The sequence below is a fragment of the Monodon monoceros genome, unplaced genomic scaffold (assembly GCF_005190385.1).
Source record: "Monodon monoceros isolate NGI ecotype Baffin Bay Population unplaced genomic scaffold, NGI_Narwhal_1 Super_Scaffold_20, whole genome shotgun sequence".
In the NCBI taxonomy this organism is placed as follows: domain Eukaryota; kingdom Metazoa; phylum Chordata; class Mammalia; order Artiodactyla; family Monodontidae; genus Monodon; species Monodon monoceros.
In genome coordinates, this window is record NW_021703777.1 from 111,499,560 (window position 1) to 111,519,773 (window position 20,214).

Genomic DNA, 20,214 nt, shown 5'->3' on the forward strand with positions numbered 1-20,214 from the left:
TTCTTTTAAAGGGAAATAAATAAATATCAATAAGAGGAGGAAATGGGCTCATTGTTTTGTAAGGGAGTATACATGGGAGTTAGTGCTACCATCAAGCTGAGTAACAGCCTCCTCTTGTTAAAATTGGTAACTTGACCCCCAGGTACTTAACAGAATTGTGAGGTCAGATGCACTAATGGCTGGCAGAAGGATCATGAGCTTTTCCAACTTAACATTAACCTTGGTGGAACTTTTTTTTTTTTTTTTTTTTTTTTGGTACGCGGGCCTCTCACTGTTGTGGCCTCTCCCGTTGCGGAGCACAGGCTCCGGACGTGCAGGCTCAGCGGCCATGGCTCACGGGCCCAGCCGCTCCAAGGCATGTGGGGTCTTCCCGGACCGGGGCACGAACCCGTGTCCCCTGCATCGGCAGGCGGACTCTCAACCACTGCGCCACCAGGGAAGCCCTTGGTGGAACTTTTTTAAGCCATTTATATCTTTGAGATACTGGCACTTGGAGCCTGCAGGTTTTTCATCTGTATTAAGGGGAAACTAGCTACCTTATAGTGGTATTTTGCAGTTTAAATAGGATAGTAGAGTAAGTAAAGCACATTGTTTCATGCCATGCCCAGCATATACTAGGCATGCAATAATCAATAGCAATTAGCTTAAAGCAAGAAAAACATACTGTTATAATATTTTAGTTCAAATTTTATTGATGTATACTTTTCAATATGAGATTCTTTAGCTAAACCTGTTCTTTTTACCAACTTATTGGGCTATGAATATTTTGCTTCCTGAATTCACTTCTCCATTTTCACTTGAATGAGCAGCTGTAATGAATCACCCAGTACGGACAGCTGAATAAACTAGCACTCAACAATTCAGTAAATAAAACATCATTTTATTTTTTTTCTCTTTTCTCTCTCATCTGCTTTAGTTTGTAAGCAACAGGATTTAAGTTTGCTGTTTGACTTTCTGTTGGTATAAGAGAAAAATGTATTTATTTTAAAAATGTTGTTTTAAAGTCCCGTAAAAAGATAACTTATAGAAAACTTAATAGGGTGGAATTGTCTAAAGACACTGTTTTCCTCTTGCATTTAGAGAAATTCCTTTTCTTTAAAATTTTTTTTTAAATTTATTTATTTATTTTTGGCTGCGTTGGGTCATTGTTGCTGCGCACGGGCTTTCTCTAGTTGCGGCAAGTGGGGGCTATTCTTCGTTGTGGTGCATGGGTTTCTCATTGTGGTGGCTTCTCTTGTTGCAGAGCACAGGCTCTAAGCGCGTGGGCTTCAGTAGTTGTGGCGCACGGGCTTCAGTGGTTGTGGCACGGCGGGCTCTAGAGCGCAGGCTCCGTAGTTGTGGTGCACGGGCTTAGTTGCTCCATGGCACGTGGGATCTTCCCGGACCAGGGATCAAACCCGTGTCCCCTGCATTGGCAGGCGGATTCTTAACTACTGCGCCACCAGGGAAGTCCAAGAAATTCTTTTTAATGCAGAATATGGTGTTGTCTTTTGTGTATATTACCGGTGGCCCTCTGAGATAAGATGTGATCTCTGATATGTATCACACTTTAATCAGAACAAAAGTAGAAAGAGCTGACCCTTTAAAAGATTGTTTTTCTCCAAAATGGGAAATCATTTTTGGGAGGCCTAAAAGAAAAACAAAGAAGCTTGCTTTTTGTTCTTGTTATTTTAATGGTGTTTTAGTTTGTAAAATTGTGGCTTAAGGTCCAAGGTAAAAACTGTGAAATGGCAGGGCCCAGTACTTAAGATGCACAGTCACATTCTCTCTGACTTTTCTGTTTAAACATTAAGTTATAAAACCAATTCTGGATGCAAGATGATGGCAGTGGCATTGAAAGCAGCTTCTAGGCCATTAGGCACTTACGTTCAGAAGGATGGAAAGAAATACTATAACCGTTAAGTTTAAATTTTAATAGTTACACATTATTGGTGAATGATAAAGCACCTAAATAAGGTGGATGACACCTAACTACAGTTGAGACAATTAGTTGGGAAAATCCTTGGGGGCAAAAAAAAGTCCTGAACCATAAAATAACAGGTAGAAGTAGTTACGTGTTTTGTGGTATTCCATTTGGTACTGATAAAAAGGCCCTTGTGGGGCTTAGAGTAAACGTTATCACGTATTCCTGAGTGAGGTTAGTATTACTTGACTTTTAAATAGCTTCTTCCTGCCATTATTGTAGAGTAAGGTACTATTTCACAGATAAATCATTCAAATTTATTTCCTTCTGACAGTGCTGAGCTCGGTATTTGGCATATACACAGTAGGTCCTCAGTGGATCTCTGTTGGATGCATGAACGCACTTGTAACTTTTATGTTAGTTGCTTAGGTGGAAACAAAGACTTTAAGTATAGTACATATGGAGTTATAGAAAGGGAATCACTTTGGCTAACTTAGGCATTCTTTTTCTTTGTTTTTTTTTTTGGTTTTCAACCAGATGTTGTATTAGAAATATACACCAAACTAAATCTTGCACAATAGCCAACCAACCACATGCATTCCTTTTTAATATTCTATTGAAAGCTATTGAAAGCCATGACACATCAAAAATGAAATAACATATTTCTTAAACTACTTCAATGCATCTTTCTTCCTGGTTTCAGCAAATACTGATGGTTCTTCCTTGGATATGTTTTCTGTCCCTTTCTGTTCCATTTTATTTTTCCATTCCCATTTTCTGCAAATTGTAATGACCTCATGTGTGACAATTACGAAGGCTGCTCACCTTTTTCCCAGACTTCACCCTTCAGTCACAGTGTCCTTCTTCCCTGAATGTAATCTACCCTAAAAACAATGACTAATTAATCTTCAAACAGTACAGCACTGGTATTTCTCTCTTGATAAATTCTGTGTGGTTCCCATACATAAATGATTACGTTCAAAAACCTGATACTTGCAGTCGGGACTACCTGCTTACCTTTCTAATTTTATTTCTCACAATTCACTCACAACTGATCTGGTCCCCATTTTTAACATCACTTCATTTGAAAGACTTCCTGAACCCTTAGATACTTTTATCAGAATTCCATAGTCTATGTTAGCACATCATATTGAATTTGCAAGGATTTATTTACTTATCTTTCCCTCACTGGACTACGAGTGTCCTGAGGTAGGCGTTTTGTTTCATCATTTTGGTGTCCTTGGAGTTGGAATATTATTGGCCTTTCATAAATATGCACCAAAAGAACGAGTCAATGCAACTTATAATTTGTGGTCTATGCATTTTCAAATCTTTCCCTGCCTAAGATGTCCTATCCTTGCTTTATGCCTATTAAAATCCCATATCTCCTTCTTTCCTTTGTTCAGTTAAAGCTTACTGAGTGTTAAGTGTCTGCAAGATACTCTACTGGGTACTGAGTATGCAGTGGTGAACATGCTTCTCTGCCTGGTCCCTCTATAGCTGAAAGCAGTGTGCTTGCCTCTTCCATTAACAATTTGATGTACCCCTTTACTGGGGCTCATCACATCGCTAGTTATTTATTTGGGTCTTTACATATTAATATTGCTAACGTGCTCTTAGCTCATTAAAGTCACGTCAGCTTCTACTATAATTAAATATTCATCAAACACCTACTACATACAAGGCTCAGAGATACAGACTTCCTAACCATCGTCAAGAACTGAAAGTAAATAAGGATGCTTTGTGGAAGGAATTCAGACTGTATTTATAGAAGAAAAAATTTAATGAGCAATTAACAAGTCTAAGAATTGGTCAGAATTGTTAGGAAAGCCATTGTAAAATTCCTTGAATGGGAATAAGCATCAAGAATTTCACTACCAAGGGTCATTGAAAATAATACTGGTGGATGTCCTTTGGTGTGGGCTCACCATGAAGAGGCATGACGTTGAGTGATTTACAGGCACCGTTTCATTTCATCCTCATGCTTATTACAGGACAAAACTGTGGAAGACCTGTGAACACAAGCAGATATCCCAGCTCATGTATAGCATAGTATTCTTGCTTATTATTATAGTTATGTCAATTCAGTGTCATTTGTTTGCCAACTGGGGAAGTTTTCTACCATGAAGAATCTAAACTGTAATGAATTTAGCTTTTCTTCCAAAGTCCTTCGCCTATTCAGTACCTGGGCATATAGAACAGAACACTTCTTGGTTTGATTCCCTTTATTTATCTTCACTATGTAAGATGGAATGTCTCTCCAGCATATTGAGCTCACTGTCGGCAGATCAGTACGTGGTAACGCTTATGTGCTTTACTAACATTCAGAAGCATATGAAGAGTATGCACTTCTTACCTGTGGTGAGGAAGGAGGATTGTGTCATGAACATGTATGCTCAGTAGCATCACTTATATGTGTCTTCAGACACACAGATAACCTATTTTGTATTCTTTATATTTTTGCAGTCAAATCAAATCCAGGGTACTATTTAAGCTGTATGTAACGGTTTTGGAGAAAGGCCTTTTAAAACAATCTTTCCATTATGACACAAGAATGAGATTTGACATAGGTGTACTTTTAGTCCAATTTTGTCATGTATCATAATTAAATAAAAATACATTTATGAAGAAGAAGCAGGTGGCACATTTTTAAAAACTCCATTGGCTGTGCTTCAGGTGGATTAATACATATGCACTAAAGCAAAAAAAAAAAAAAGAGAGAAAATAAGAAACACAGTGTTTACCAGTAACAAAATTCGTTAAGTTTTTTTTCCTGTGAATATCACTGTTTTTCACTACCTTCCAGTGCACTGCAAAGGGGAAGGTAACATGTAGTCTTGGAGGATATAATGCAACATAATATCTTTTCATTGATCAAGTAAAAAAAATTCTTTGTGGATTACTTGGATTAATATCTTCAATTTACATAACATTATTCTGAGGAATTTAAAATAGTCTGAATTGTCTCATAGACTATATGGCTGTCCCACCATTTTATAATAGAGGGCACTAGAACTTAGGACTGGAACTCAGTTCTAGCTCCACTTCTGATTTCCTGGTTTCAGTTTATGTCTTTCTTCAGTTTCTTCAATTGTAAAATAAATTAGTAGGACTATCATGAGTTTTAGCTCTTCAGACTTTGTGATGCTGGCATGAGGTTGGATTTTCAGGTGCAACTCCTAGTCACCAGGGTACTAGGATTGATGATACAGTATGGGTAGAGTATTCTATCTTTAAAGCAACCCAAATGATCCAGAAATTAGCATTCTTATTAATAATTTGCAATGCGGTACTTCTTAAACCTACACCACAGAGTAATGAATTTGTTCACCGGGGTGATACCGGGAAAACCATATGCAGTCAGCCATAAACATGGACATTTATTTGAAGTCTCCTATTTTGCATTCTTCTTCATCATTGCATGACTTAGGAATTATGTTTTAACACAAAAAACAGAAAACAAATAGTCATGCACAATGGAAGTGTAATTTTGTGTCACAAAAAGGAATTTCTGGGCTTCCCTGGTGGCGCAGTGGTTGAGAGTCCGCCTGCCGATGCAGGGGACACGGGTTCGTGCCCCGGTCCGGGAAGATCCCACATGCCGCGGAGCGGCTGGGCCCGTGAGCCATGGCTGCTGAGCCTGCGCGTCCGGAGTCTGTGCTCCGCAACGGGAGAGGCCACAACAGTGAGAGGCCCGCGTACTGCAAAAAAAAAAAGAATTTCTAAGGTTGGCAGTCCAGGGTGGTATGGCAACTTTGAGACGTCAGCAGGGATCCAGCTCTCTGTTCTGCCATCCTGGAGTGCAGCTCTGGTCCTCATAGCCAAAATGGCTGCTGTGTTCCAGCCATTGGCAGGCCCAATTACTTCCTCTTACGTCTCATTGTCCAGAACATTGGCTGCTCACCTTTTCATGCTCAGCTTCAGCTAAGGCTGGAAAATGTCCTCTTTACCTGGGCTGCAATGAGCCTAGCTAAAAGCTGGGAGTTGTTACTAAGGAAGTAGAGAAAATAGATATTGCTAGGCAACTAGCACTCTCTCCTACAATCTTACACCTTCATTTGTTTTATTATTTTAAAAAAAGGACTTTAACATTATTTGTAGATTAAAATTAACATTCCAGGATGTATTTATTTTATGGCTTTGTGGTGTGGGCATTCCCTCCTACACCTGGGTGTTTCCTCACTTTGAGAAGTACAGATTTATATGTGATTGTTTAAATTCAGTAAACACTGACTTAAAATGGTATGTGAACTGTTAATTAAAAGCAACAGTGTTTTGGACCAGTGGATTTTGAGTTTTGTGTTGTTGTTGTTGTTTTTACCACACTGGATTGGTATGCAGAGATTTTTCCCAAGCTGAGCTGGAGATTCTGCATTTGCCCTGAGGACCTGTTGTGTGTAGGGATCACTGGTTCCTCTTTTCCCAGGTGCTAAATTCTTTACTGTGATTCCAGCTGTGTGGTCACATTCGTTGCCTTTTGAGTTGCATTATTTCAAAATGACTGGCAATTGACCAGCCTTGGAACCCTTTTTCATATCACTTTATCTGCATGTTCTCCTCCTGGAGCAGATTACAGTATTACAAATAGCACTTGTGGGGTAATTTTCCCACATTCACATTTCTCTTATGTATGAGCTATTTTTTTAAGGATTGTATGCTTAGAAGCCATCTGTGTACAGCTACTGCTTACAAATATATTAAAGCTAATTTGTCCATTTTTACTTTAATATATGTACATTCTTACATTTTTTTGCAATACTTAGTCTGATATTGTGACTATGATTTCTAATTCCATGAAAATAATTTCTTTCTTGGTGTTGTTTTTGACTTTTGGTTGTTGGTTTTTCATCTATTTTGAGGATTATTCAGTTTGTCAGAATCAACTGTCAGGTAACAGGAATCCAAGATGAACTCACAAAATTGGGGTGGGGGGGGCGGTTTGTTTGTTTTTTTAACCTTTGAGCCCTCTGGCACATGCTCTTTAACTGACCATGTTCATTTCTTGCTTTTCCATAGAAAGGCCTTTTCTCCTGTAGATGTGCAAACTCACCTCTCTTCAAAAACTCTTTACTTGATCGATCCTTGAAACATCTGATCTCTCTTCTTCGCAGTATTTCTTCTGTATTTTGTTCTCAGTTTGCCTAGTCTCAGACATATTTTTAGAACTAGGTGAGATAGTTGAGATTTTTGCCAGCAAACTTCCTTGTAGCTGTTAATTTAGAGGGAAAATTGGTTTACCCGTTTTTCCAATTTTCATTCTAGTGGATGATCATCATAGAGATTTTCCTTTGGAGCCACATAGTGAAATAAATCACGTATATCAGGAAAATATGTGAACAATTGGACTTATGATTTGGCAAGTCTTTATTCTTTCCATTTTTCCTCAATTGAGAATACTTGAAGACTCCTTCTAAGAGAAGTATTACTTAAGCCCTTTTCTTTAGCCATGTTTCTCTTTTATAAGATAAAATTCTCACATCTTTTAATTTTATGTGAAATTTAAGACAATTTCAAGACTAAAAACAAATGCTGGTTTTCCATACATACATCACTTCTGCTCTCTTGCTGTAATGCTCTGTCATGGGCTTCCTTCATGTCTCCTCTTTTACAAACATATTTCAGATTCATAAACTCTTTAAGTTGCTTACATTTAAAGATATGCAGAGAGATGCTTTATTTTTAACAGATGCAGCAAGTCCATCCGTCACTAATGCCCAGGAATAGGAGTAGAGAAGGTGAATTTGTTGTCCCAAAGTTCCCATTGGTACAATGTTATCCGTCACAGCTAGGTTCTTACGGCATCTCCTACATGACCTTTAAGTTAATTATTTATCCATAATATCTTTGAAGTACTGAAGTCAACTTCAGTTATCCTGTTACCACGTATAACAATAACATTTTGTGAAAATGCACATAGATTTCAGAAAAATATTTACAAATGAACCTTAAGAATAAACCTGTTTATAGGTTGATGGATGTTTGCATGGGTTTGGTTTAGTAAAACAATAATGAAAACTTAATGTAACCCATCGGATAGATATATATCCAATGAATATTTATTGAGTGTAGATGAGTCATGGGCCATACACTCCTTTAGGTGCTTTGGTATTCAAGGAATTTATAGTCTGCTAAAGGAGATGATATATGTATGCAAATAATTTTATAACAAGTTCAAATGTGGACAGTACCTAATGGAGATGTAAAGTACTATCAAGAGAAATAAAGAATAAATCCTTAAACTTGGCAAGAGCAAAGACTGATGTAGAAGGTGGTGTTTGTTCTGACCTTGAGGGGCCTGTTGAATTTGGATAGCTAGGAGTACCATGATGCAGGGGAAACAGAGAACCCAGTTACCAGTGAGAGCAGGATGGGATAGGCTAAGAGAATGTGGAATGATCTGGTGTGGTTCAGGGTCAGAAGTGAGAAACAGACTGACCTTGCATTGTCAATGAAAATTTTAAGATTTTTCTCATGGATAAAGTTAAGAGAAATTGAGTACTCAAGCACCGAGTGGAGAGTACTTGAATAAGACTTTTAAAATTCACTGGTTCAGGTTGGGCAGTAAACTTTTGAGAGGGCCCAGGCGTTAGGACAAAAAGCAGATAGGTGAGAAAGGAAATTTGGGGTTTCTTGTTCAAAGATAGACTTCTACCGCAAGCTTCTCTAGGAGCACAGTGGTTAATTGTGTCGATGGAAGGAAGTCATGATAATGGTGAAATAGAAGAACAGATCGATCCAAGTTGTGGTTCCGCAGAATTGACTTGAGAGTATGAAGGTGCTGAGGGAGTGCTCCTGGCAGAGCATGCCTGGAGAGAGACCGGGAGGCAGAACAGCCCACACAGTCTTCTGATGATTAGCCTCCATTGGTATAGCCTTTGCTGGGCCCAGCTGGGGTTTTCAGCTTATTCTGAGCTTCCCTTTCTCTATCCAAGCAGAGAGTGAGATTTGTTTCGTAATACGTAGGGTAGTGCATGGAAGGTTACACAGTCTAGCTGGCACTGTTATCGTGGCTCTGCATGTTTCTGCCCCAGGGAGCAATGCTTTCCCTGAAATGACTCACCTACTCATCCCAGGATCAATGAGCCATTGCCCAGACCCTCCTGGGTCATTGGCTCTTTTTTTTTTCTTTTTTTTTTTGCCATACGTGGGCCTCTCACTGTTGTGGCCTCTCCCATTGTGGAGCACAGGCTCCGCACGCACAGGCTCAGCGGCCATGGGTCACTGGGCCAGCCGCCCTGCGGTCTGTGGGATCTTCCCAGACTGGGGCACGAACCCGTGTCCCCTGCATCGGCAGGCGGACTCTCAACCACTGCGCCACCAGGGAAGCCCCATGGTCTTTTTTTTTCCTGCAGGAATGTGAACGTTTAGAGTTGACAGCAGATTGTTTTGGAATGTTCCAGGATCACAGATCTGTATACTACACTCACACGTGCCAAGACAACATACGCCTACTGTTTCTGCATCTTTATCCCTCCCTTTCATACCCCTGTCCTCCTTGTCTGTTACAAATCATCATGCTCAGATCTCTCTCATCCTCCCCAAACCTCTGGATTCTTAATTTCCTTTTGTAACATAAGAAAGATTTAGCTGTCACTTTTTGCGCTGATTTTTTTTTTCCTGGTGAGATTTTCATCTTTTTACACCCAGTGGTTACTTTCCATAGTGCCTGGGTACCTTGCCATGATTATATCCTTGGGACATCCTGACTGTGTGCAGTTTCTTGAAGGTCTTAAGAACCTTGAAAATTTAACTGTCTTCAAAGTCAAATCGGGGTTTCAAATTTTGCTTACTTCTTTTAATTGTAACTGTAATGGCAACAATTAAAAGCCTTATGAGAAAGAAAAAAGATACTGCAGAATCTCAGTGGAAATGAATACACCCTTCTAGGTACTTATTACATCCTCCTGAAAATGTTCAATGTGTTAATGAAGGCATCTTCTGAGATTTTTTTTTTTAATAGAACCATCACCTTGACATTGATCACTCTATTGCTTCTTCAGGTTAGTTGTAGCTTAACTCCTTTGGATAATCTTAGAAATTACTTGACTGTTCTGAAAAACTGACAACTATATTTGATACTGCATATAAAACATTTTTTGTACTTTTTCTCATTTATGTATTTGTTTTAACTGGCTTTATTCTGAAGGATCAAAAACATGGCGAAGAGAGTATGTATAATTCAGAGAAAATGTCTTGGTGCAGAATAACTTTATTTTTTTCCTTTTCTCAGTGTGGCTATCATTTCAGTCCATCATCTGTGTTTTGCTTCTCAGACTTCCTGCCCTGGGAAAATAACACCATAATTTTTATGTTTCAAATCACTTTTATATATTTGATCCCATTTAATCTTCACAATGCCCCTGTGAAGTATTATCAGCATTTTTTAAGAAGAGAAAGCTGGGCCTCAGAGAGAATAGGCACTTGATGGAGATTGCACAGCAAACCGTGGAATTGGGGTTTAAACCAAATTCTTTGCCAATTAACTCAGTAAAAACAATGGTTGGTCCGTTTTCGTTTTGAATGGTAACTTTTATATTTTCAATGGTATTTTTAATTATTGTTTGTTTACTAAGTCTTGGTTAACTATCTTAGCAGTAGTCAAAGATCACGTTTGATGTCCCGTGGTGTTTTTAAAACATTTTATATCAAAAATGTTCATTATTATCTTATCTACTAGATTTTGCAGAATGAATATTTCAGTTCTGTGCAGCCCACCTGACCAAATTGGAGCATTCTTTGTATCAGGCCCTTTAAAATGGGAAAAGAGGCCTATTGATATTGGTGTTGGGAACAAGAACAGAGGTCCCAACACCCACCCCCCCTTCTCCCATCACCATCTCTGTGTAGGATTCTCTCACAGTCCAGGCATTCTTTGCCTCAGAATGGATGGGGCTGACAAAGGATGCAGTGTTATTGGTGTCTCCACTGCACTGGCCCCCTCTCAAGGCTCTATTTTGTGGGGAGAAAGGAGTAGGTTTGGGTCATAGGCTGCCGTCAGGACAGATCTGGTGCTAACCTCCGCAGCGCAGTCTGTCCCCAGGCTCTGAGCTGTTAAAGATTTCCTTAGGGGTCTGTCCATATCCTGATGTTCTCAGAATTAAGCCTAGACAGGATAGAGGTGCGCCTGTACCACCTTTTCATTAGATATTCTTTCATTGATTCTGAAGTGATGATCTTTTAAAAGTCTAAGTTTACATTTCTGGAATTGGGATGTGTTTTACATTTGTACAATTAAGAGGAAGTTTTGTTTTTGGATAGGAGACTTAAGTGTATAAAAAAGGAGAAAGAAGTCACCCAATGATTGTCTTCTCTAAAAGTCTCAGAATCTGCTCTCTACTCCTTCTTAGAATATTTTTTCACTATCCTCCATGTCTCGACATTCACCATGTCAAAATATTACCTGAAGTTATTGGAAGTTTTAAACTCTGGGGGCGTTTGCTGCCCCAGTCTAGCTCTGGTACATCTCTTGGGTCCTGTTCCACCCCCATCTGCTGTCTCACAGGGCCAGGTTACATTACCCACTCATCCTGAACCGCGCTCCAGGGAGGGAAGTGGGGAGGGGGAAGATGATATACTTTTCATTGCCTTATTCTTCCAACAACCAAGTCAAGGCATTTGGTGTATAATTACTGTAGGGAAAGGAATCTGGCCATACCAGGAAACGCATCATGTGGACCAGGTCACAATTGTTAAAAAAAAAAAAAAAAGCAAATGTGTTAAATATATAGTATTTGCTTATGATAAATATGTTTTCCATATTTCCTTATTATGCTACTTTTTTCCACAAAGGGCATAAGACGCCTTCCCTATTTAACTCTACAAGAAGATAAAATGATTATTCTTATTGCAACGTTGCCTTTTCAAAAGCTATGTATATAAAATTATAGCAAAGTGTAGGTAAGTATCTAAATTGGTTACTTTAATTGCATAGAAATGGAAATAGTCATGGTAATAAAGTGAGAGAAGCACCTATGACTGTTGCTGCTTTCCTGCTCAGTATTTGTTCTATTCCTGTGACGATTTTGCTTTTACTTACATTGTGGAAATGACAGTTTTTCCCCTGGAGAATGAGCAGGAAAAACCGTAGAGACAGGCTCTGGGTTTGGGCCTGTGATGATGGCTGAGAACCTGGGAAACTCAGCAGAGCCCGGACATCCATGCTCTGTTCCTGCCCTGCCATCTAGTGGAGCAGCGAGCATGCAGTGCTGGCCAATTAAGTATAAAGGACTGAATGCAATTACTAAACTCGTGTGGTACATGATGTGAGGTGTGTATTCTGTACATATATGCACAAATATCCATAACATACATAAGAAAAAGTGGTACTGCTAACAAATGGCAGTTGATGTATTTTAAAAAACAAAGTCCTTAAATGAAAAGTATTGAGAAATCTATCACTGCAAATATTAAAATGTATTATAAAAGAGCAGTAAGTAAAAGTCTTTGACACGGACACAGGAATGGATGGATAGATCAGTGGAAGAGAATAGAATTTAGAAATTGACTGAGAGGGTGGCATTTCAAATAAATGAGCACAAGATGAAATAATACTCTGTAGTGTTGAGAAGGCTGGCTGTTTGGTTAAAAATAAAGATGGATCCCAGTTTCATTCTTTACTCCAAAAAAAGTCTGGTGAGGAAAGGTTAAAACTTAAAGAAATGAAACTATGTAAAATTACTAAAAAAAAGGTAGAGCTATTTAAAAGATAATCTTAAAGTGGGAAAAGTTTGCTAAATAATTGGAAAATAAACCCAGAGTTCACTTAGGAAAAGGCATTTTATCCTTCTAGCAAAACAAAATAGTTGACAGAAAATTATAAAACAGTAATACTTAAAGGGAAATACTACAGTCAATTCTTAAGTTAAAATCAATTAAGTAATAGTATATTGACAGCATCTAATAGAGTACTATACAGACTACCGAGAGAACAAGAGATGAAAACAATTTGAATTTACGTTTCTCTGATCATCCATCTGAGGCTAAGCATCTTTCCATGTTTTATGCCGTATGCTCTCCTTCTGTGAAAGAGGTGTTTTCTCATGTTGTTTGTGGGGTTTTTTTCCCTCATTATTTTGTTTTAGATATTAATTCTTTGTTTTGTGTGTTACAAAAACTACTGCATCTATTTATTCTTTTACTTTGTAAAATGTCTTTCATACTCTAGAAGATTTTTGTTGTTCTACAGTCAGATCTGTCAGTCTTTTCTTTATGACTTCTGGAGTCTGTGACTGGCCCAGGAAGACCTTCCCCACCCAAATACACGAACATTATCTTTGGGGGGTTTCTTCAAGTACTTCATATATTTTAATTCAATTTAACTTTTTAATCCTTCTGTAATTTGTGTTAGTGGAGAGATCTAACTCACTATTTTTTCTGAATCAGTAGCTGGAGGCCTCCTTTCTCCGCTGATGAAAATACTGACTTCCTATCTTCCTTCTCCTAATAATGAAGACATGCATTGTGATGGTTCTAGATTCTAGAGTACATTTTAATATCTTGAAGGGTAAACTCTGTTCTTTTTCAAAAATTTCTTGGCCTCTCTTGTACATTTTCTTTTCTAAATGAATCTTAGGCTCAGCTTTTCAGGTTCCATAACAGTCCTTTTGCAGTGTAGGCTGAAGATGCATTGAACTTAATTTTATAAAAAATCAGCATCTTCATAACTTTGATGTTTCCTTCCCAGCCCATGTTACATCTCTCCATTTGAATAGATTTTCTTTTTTGTCCTTCGGTAAAATTTTCTTGTTTTCTTTATGTGCATCCTTAGGTTTACTCTAGTCTTAAATATGTATTATTTTTGTTGATATTGTGAGGGTTGTTTTTTTCAGTCCAATTTTTTAAGTTGGTATTTGCCCCAGGACAGGAGGTTTCTAAAGTACCTATATTTTTAACAGTGGTAAGTTTCTGGAATTGGGAATTTTTTTTTTTAACATTAATTACATTTATTATGAAGGGGGCGGTTTAGTGAAGAGTTGTTATTAAGTCAGTTTATATTTTATAACTGATGGGGTCTTAAATTCCAGAAAATACGGTACGTATGTATAGAGTTGAGATGCCACCTGGCCTTCCAGCCCTTTGGAGACCTAAGCACACTTTTTGTGAAGTTCTGGTTCCAAAGTCTTCACTATAAGTTGAGCAAATTCTAGATCCCTTCGGCCTCTGGCTCTATGCTACCAGAAGGTCACTGTATCAGCCAAACCCCAAACCCAGCCCCTTCTATGTTCTCATAAAACATGAGTCACACCAGACATTTTCTGAGTTGAGGCTGCAGATTGGCGATCACAGATCATGGGGAGGGGTTACATCCCCAAGCGGCCCAGTGGCCCCTGCCCCTCACTCTCTCTACTCCGACCTCTCACTCCCCTGTTCCATCTCCAGCTCAGGACATAGCAGTGGGGATATCACCTCGGGGCCTCACTCTCCCCTCTAACAGTGTTATCGTCTAAAAATGCTGAGTACTTTCCCTGGAGGGAACCATAATGAATAAAATTTTCTCTATTCCCTTCCATACAAATAAAGATTATATACTTGAATATATTCTTGTTACGGCTAATGACTATGGTAGGAAAAAAGCTGGAAAAATAGGTTTATGGATTTCATTTTATATCATGCAAAACAAAGAACAAACATGTATACAAAGAGTCAGTTGAAACTCAAAGACCTTTTAAGTCCTCGGGAAACAAAATTTAAATGTTATTCCCATAACGCTTAGTGTTTCTGAATGTAAACATTTTGTAAATGGCATCGACCCTGAAATTTTTGTCTTTAGAGAATTGGATAGTAGGTGATAAATTATTTGAAGACAAACCGTAGGGAGAAAACACCATATGAATTCAGATCATTCTACTGTGCAGCATTTGTATTTGTTCTAAGTATATCTGGCTTAAGACTATATATAAATTGAAAATTCTAAATTGTTTTGTTTCTTACTTTGAATCTACAAGTTACGCTGTTAAATTTTCAGCACGTGATAGTCTTGGTAAATGTGGTAGAATATAAGTTAAAAGCTTTAATCCACAGTTGATATATTCTCGATTTCTTTTATATGTTCATAAACAGATAGAGTTTCCTGGAAAATGAGGTGCTTTGATAAGGTTTTCTTCCCTCCCAAATAATTATAGCCTATTTTACTCACTCAGTAGCTGGAAGGATGTACCTCCTTTCCATCATCACTTTTGGTCATATAATGACACTACTCACTAATTCATTTGAGGCATAAAATGTGGTCCCCTCTTCCCTGCTAAGAATATAAGTGTGATAGAGCCAGTTAACACAGATCTCATTAAGTGAGAAAAGGAAAAGAAAGGGGAAAGAAAGCAAAGAAAATAAAGACATAAAGAGGGCTAACATTCCATATAAATACTTAGTATTGAGCTATGTGGTGATGCTATTGCGATGATACTACTTTCTGTACTTCTTTTTTTTTTTTTTTTTTTTCGCGGTACGCGGGCCTCTCAATGCTGTGGCCTCTCCCTTTGCGGAGCACAGGCTCCGGACGTGCAGGCTCAGCGGCCATGGCTCACGGGCCTAGCCGCTCTGTGGCATGTGGGATCTTCCCGGACCGGGGCACGAACCCGCGTCCCCTGCATTGGCAGGCGGACTCTCAACCATTGCGCCACCAGGGAAGCCCCCTTACTGTACTTCTTACCTCCCAGCTGCAAATCAGGTTATGCCAGAAAGTGGTGTGAAATGCAAAGAGCACGGGCGACACAGTCATCTTGGTAACTTCTTCATCCTGAACAAGAGACCTACCGGGTCTGCGAGATATAACAGTGACAGCTCACTCACTCTGCACATTATGAATACACAGTGCGTTTGTCCCGTTTCCATGACTATATTATGGCATAGGTGTTGCCAGTAGACAGCATGTTTGTTTTCCTTACAGCAGAATTATGTATTCTTCAAAGTGCTGTGGCTTTATTCATTTTTATATGGCAAACTGAAGCTCAGTGTCTTTGACAAAGACTTATTCAAAGGGATAACTTACCATATAAAAAAGCTGGTGCCTACGGAATAAAATAAAGCAAGGGTGGTATCCCTTAAAACGAACTTCTTTCAACTTCAGTTAGATCAATAATACTGGTAGAAATGTGTTAATGTGTCTTCCTCTGAAATGAGGTATTCCTGAAATTTGACAGTTGTACCTATTTAACATCAGATATGCCATGGCCCCTTACCTATTAGCTGTAGATAAACATGTTTGAGAATTTAGCATTTTCCCACAAAATGAGAGAAAGCTTCTGCTCAGAGATTTCCAGAACCCCTGGATGCCTCACTATACAGTATGCATGGTTTCTATTCTGTGTGAGTTGAAGAAATAATTAGAGAAATAGTAAAACTTGTTAGGCCTATGGATGTTTGGAATTATTAGCTAATTCCTTCTCTTCTCAGTCATTAATACAGTATGCTCTTCAGAAATGAAAATTACCAAACTTAGACCAAGATAAAATCAGCCCACTCCTAAAATAAAAGTCTCCCTGGGTGGGTGGGGGGGGGGTGGAAGTTAATGTCTTTGTCATATGTCTAATCTTTCACTTATGTCCTCATACAAATTTATCTCTGACCGTATTTTAAACATGAGTTTCAATTTTTTGTTTTTTACTTCTGTCTGAGCTCTTAGGTCATTAATTACTGATTTTTTGTTGTTGTTTTTTGATCTTAACCAAATTAACTACCTGCCCTCCTTATTTTAGTTAGCATTATTCAGTGAACTATTTTTTTAAAAAAGCAGTTATCTAAAGGAAAATATTATATTACCTTCACTGTTTAATTGTTTAAGAAAATTATCTGAAGGCTTTTTAAAAACTGGGCTGTGATGACACTGATTATGAGCTGTGTTACTCCTTCATAAAATTAACTGCCACATTTTGATTTGCAGGATCTCCAAAGGTGGGTAAATGGTGCTAATCAACATGGCTTTGTCCTGGTATCTTTCGGAGCTGGTGTCAAGTATCTGTCAGAAGACATTGCTAACAAACTGGCAGGAGCTCTGGGGAGATTGCCCCAAAAAGTGATTTGGAGGTAAGGTAATAATATAGGTTGTTTGTTTACTCTTGATTTTCCATATCCTCTTACTTAGCCCGCAGGTCTGAGTAAAGCACAGCCCATTGATTCCCTGGCAATATTAGCAGGATGCCTTTGACTTTTCATTTTGTTTCTTAGTGTATCGAAATCTAGGGATTAACTTATACAATACTCTGTGATGGTTAAAAAGGCATCTAGCCCATAGCATAAAAAGAAGATCTGATGCACAATGATGTATTCTTGTGAAGGGTGCATTTTTATGTTACCCTCATTTACCCTTCTATTATTTATTATCACTTAAAAATGTCTAATTGCATGCATTTCTGTATACTCCTTCAAGTCAGTGTTGGAATGAGGAAAAAATGATGGATGAATGATTAAATAGGTAAAATATTTCATGGAACCTTTTGGGCTCCCACTTTGTCTATAAATACTTCCGATTTCCTTTATCCAAGAGACCAGGCCTTTAAAAATACAGTAGCTTGGGCTTCCCTGGTGGCGCAGTGATTGAGAGTCCGCCTGCCGATGCAGGGGACACGGGTTCATGCCCCGGTCCGGGAAGATCCCACATGCCGCGGAGCAGCTGGGCCCGTGAGCCATGGCCGCTGAGCCTGCGTGTCCGGAGCCTGTGCTCCGCAACGGGAGAGGCCACAAAAGTGAGAGGTCCGCGTACCGCAAAAAAAAAAAAAAAAATACAGTAACTTGCCAGTTAATGCTAGTCAAAACAGACCCCACTTCTTCTTGGAAGCACTGCCAACATGTGTCTGTCTCTGGAGTTTCTAACGCAGTGTCTAAACTTGGATCTGGACACTTATTTAGTGTGTATTTACTTAGTACCTGTCCCCACCATTGGGCTCTAGGGATACAGCAGTGATCAAGGTCAGCCCCAGTGTCAAGCCATTACAAGTAGGCTCTGAGTAATAGGGGTTTTTCCTTTGTAACAACTGTGGGAGGATTAGCTCCTCCTTATCCTGGCTAAGCTATGAAATGGATACATATTTTATTCCAATGGTTTAAGACTTCTCCCTTTGGATTCCAGTCCTATTGGATTTCTTCTATTAGGCTTAACCCAGAAAGTGCCCCTTCTACTTTATTTGGAACAGTTTTGTATCTGCTTATTTCAAACTCTTGCCATTCTCTCAGTTGATAAGCACTGTATGGTTTATCTTTCAAAGATCAAGGCAGGAAACAGCCTAATTATGTCCTTTGCCCCACAGAACTGTCTCTGGGGCCCAGCTAGGGAAGAGTACTTCCTGCTTTCTTCCAATTCTCGAGCCTTCCCTCAGTTTCTGGGTGTCCAGATGGGAGCTATTGACTGCTCAGTGGTGGCCCTTGCTGGTCGTTCCTGTTTCACCTTCTAGCTGGTAGAAAATGACTTTCTAGCATAGGGTCATTTGGTTGCTATTTCCCCCATCTCTGTGGATAGGGGAGGAGAGCTGAAGGAAAATAGATCTCAGTATAATCAGAGTGTTTCTTATTTATCCCTCAGTCAATGAAAATGTGAAAAACTGAAATTTCTGCTGTTACTAAAACATTTCTTCCCTCTTAAGAATGTCAACGAAAGATCATGTAACATTTATTTTAAATCCAAAAATTTAACCAGAGAGTTCATACGAGGAGTAAAGTGTGATTTTTTGGAAGATTCATAGTCTGGTGTAAATTTCAGGTTTTCTGGAACCAAACCAAAGAATCTGGGAAACAACACCAAGCTCATAGAATGGTTACCACAAAATGACCTGCTTGGTAAGTCAGTGACATGTGGGTGCTTACTTGGCTTTTAGATTTTAATTGTGTAAATGTGAGATTTATACTCGAGTGGCTTATACAATACATGTATGGTGTATAATAGAATCATTATGTTATCTAGTGCGTTAAGTCCTAGATTTCAGACCAACAAGTCAAACCTTTAGTTATTGGCAAGTAATTTTAAAGTATAATCATTTAGGCCTATAAATTAAAATTTTTAGACCAGTCACAAATTTTAATTTTCTGAAAAATATACTTAATACTATATAAGCTAGTGGTGAGTAAAGTTATACCTAGTTATGCCGATCAGCTAAAAGTAGTAAAATTAAAACAGTGAAAACTTAGATTTATGTTATAGTTTTACTACAGATGTATCCAAGAACCCAGAGAAATTTGAAATTATTCATTTGTTTGAAACCACAGAGAAGCAGAAAGCCAAAATAACAGTCAACTTATTTTAACTTTACTTGGATTATCTGCCTAGATTTTACCCTAAATCACTGGGCACTTTTGAACACTTTATTTCTTTTGATTTATTTATTTCTTGGGGTTCTGATCCTCAACTCGAAATTAAAATACCAATTATATGCATATCTTTTAAGATATCTGAATCTGAATCTAATTCTGTTTAATAAGCACAGATAGTAAAATGTAAATTGTTTTATTCATTAAATCTCTAGGAAAATATAAGGCCATATTATTCTTTAAGATATTACTTATTAAGGAAATTATAAAAATGTTACTGATTTTGGCAATATCGACCATCATTTGTTCAATAATACTAATCTAACAGATTATGTAAAAGTAGCTTTAAGTTATATTCTTAAAAATAGAGTTTTAAAGAATATCTTTTAGAAGCTAAATTGACCCCCTAAAATCCTGCAAATTGAATTTTGTAACTAAAAAACAGTAAGTATATATATAAATAATTCCTTTTGTTTAGTTTATTATAAATGTTATTCTATAAATGGTAAAACTGAGAAAAAAATAACAAGACAGTTTACCTTTTTTGATGTTTGTATTTTTTTTCTTTTTCTTTTTTATGTCTTTACTATTATGACTTCAGATTCCATAGAAGGTAGGAAGGAAGCAGTAAATTTAAATAAGATATCTTGACCATCAGCCATCTCAGTTCAGCAGGGGCACTGCTGTCTGGGAGCATCTAAACTGGTCTTACGGGTTTTTTTCTGCGAGGCTCTACAGCGAGGTGTAGCTACACCCAGAGGCCCTCCTCAAGTTCACGTCTCTTCTGGGTTCCTCAGAATCTCAGCTGTCTGCGTTTTCTGAGATTAGCATCCTTTTTAACTCTAGCCATGACCTTTGTGGGTCCTCTGTTGGTTTCTAACTATGCTCAGAAGATTCCTCCAGGATGAAAAGCAGGAACCAAATCAGTGCCTCTCCCCTCCCCTCCCCTCATGACACTCCCCCCCTGCTCTCGATACACCAGCTCTGCATTATTTTTCACTGCTGGGCTTGGTGATAATAAAGTTTTGTTCAAAGAAAAAGGGTTGGTTCTACTACTGAAAAGAAAGTTTGAAATC

At 38.3% G+C, this 20,214-nt stretch overlaps 1 protein-coding gene across 4 annotated transcripts in view; it reads left to right on the plus strand.

Moving 5' to 3' along the window:
* Positions 1–20,214, plus strand: part of UGT8 (UDP glycosyltransferase 8) — an 89,376-nt gene that overhangs the window by 60,791 nt on the left and 8,371 nt on the right. For all 4 annotated transcript variants that reach the window (XM_029235548.1, XM_029235551.1, XM_029235550.1 and 1 more), the window contains 2 exons: positions 16,782–16,924; positions 18,594–18,670. In XM_029235548.1, the coding sequence (XP_029091381.1) occupies positions 16,782–16,924; positions 18,594–18,670 (220 nt within the window). The remainder of the gene's footprint in view (positions 1–16,781; positions 16,925–18,593; positions 18,671–20,214) is intronic.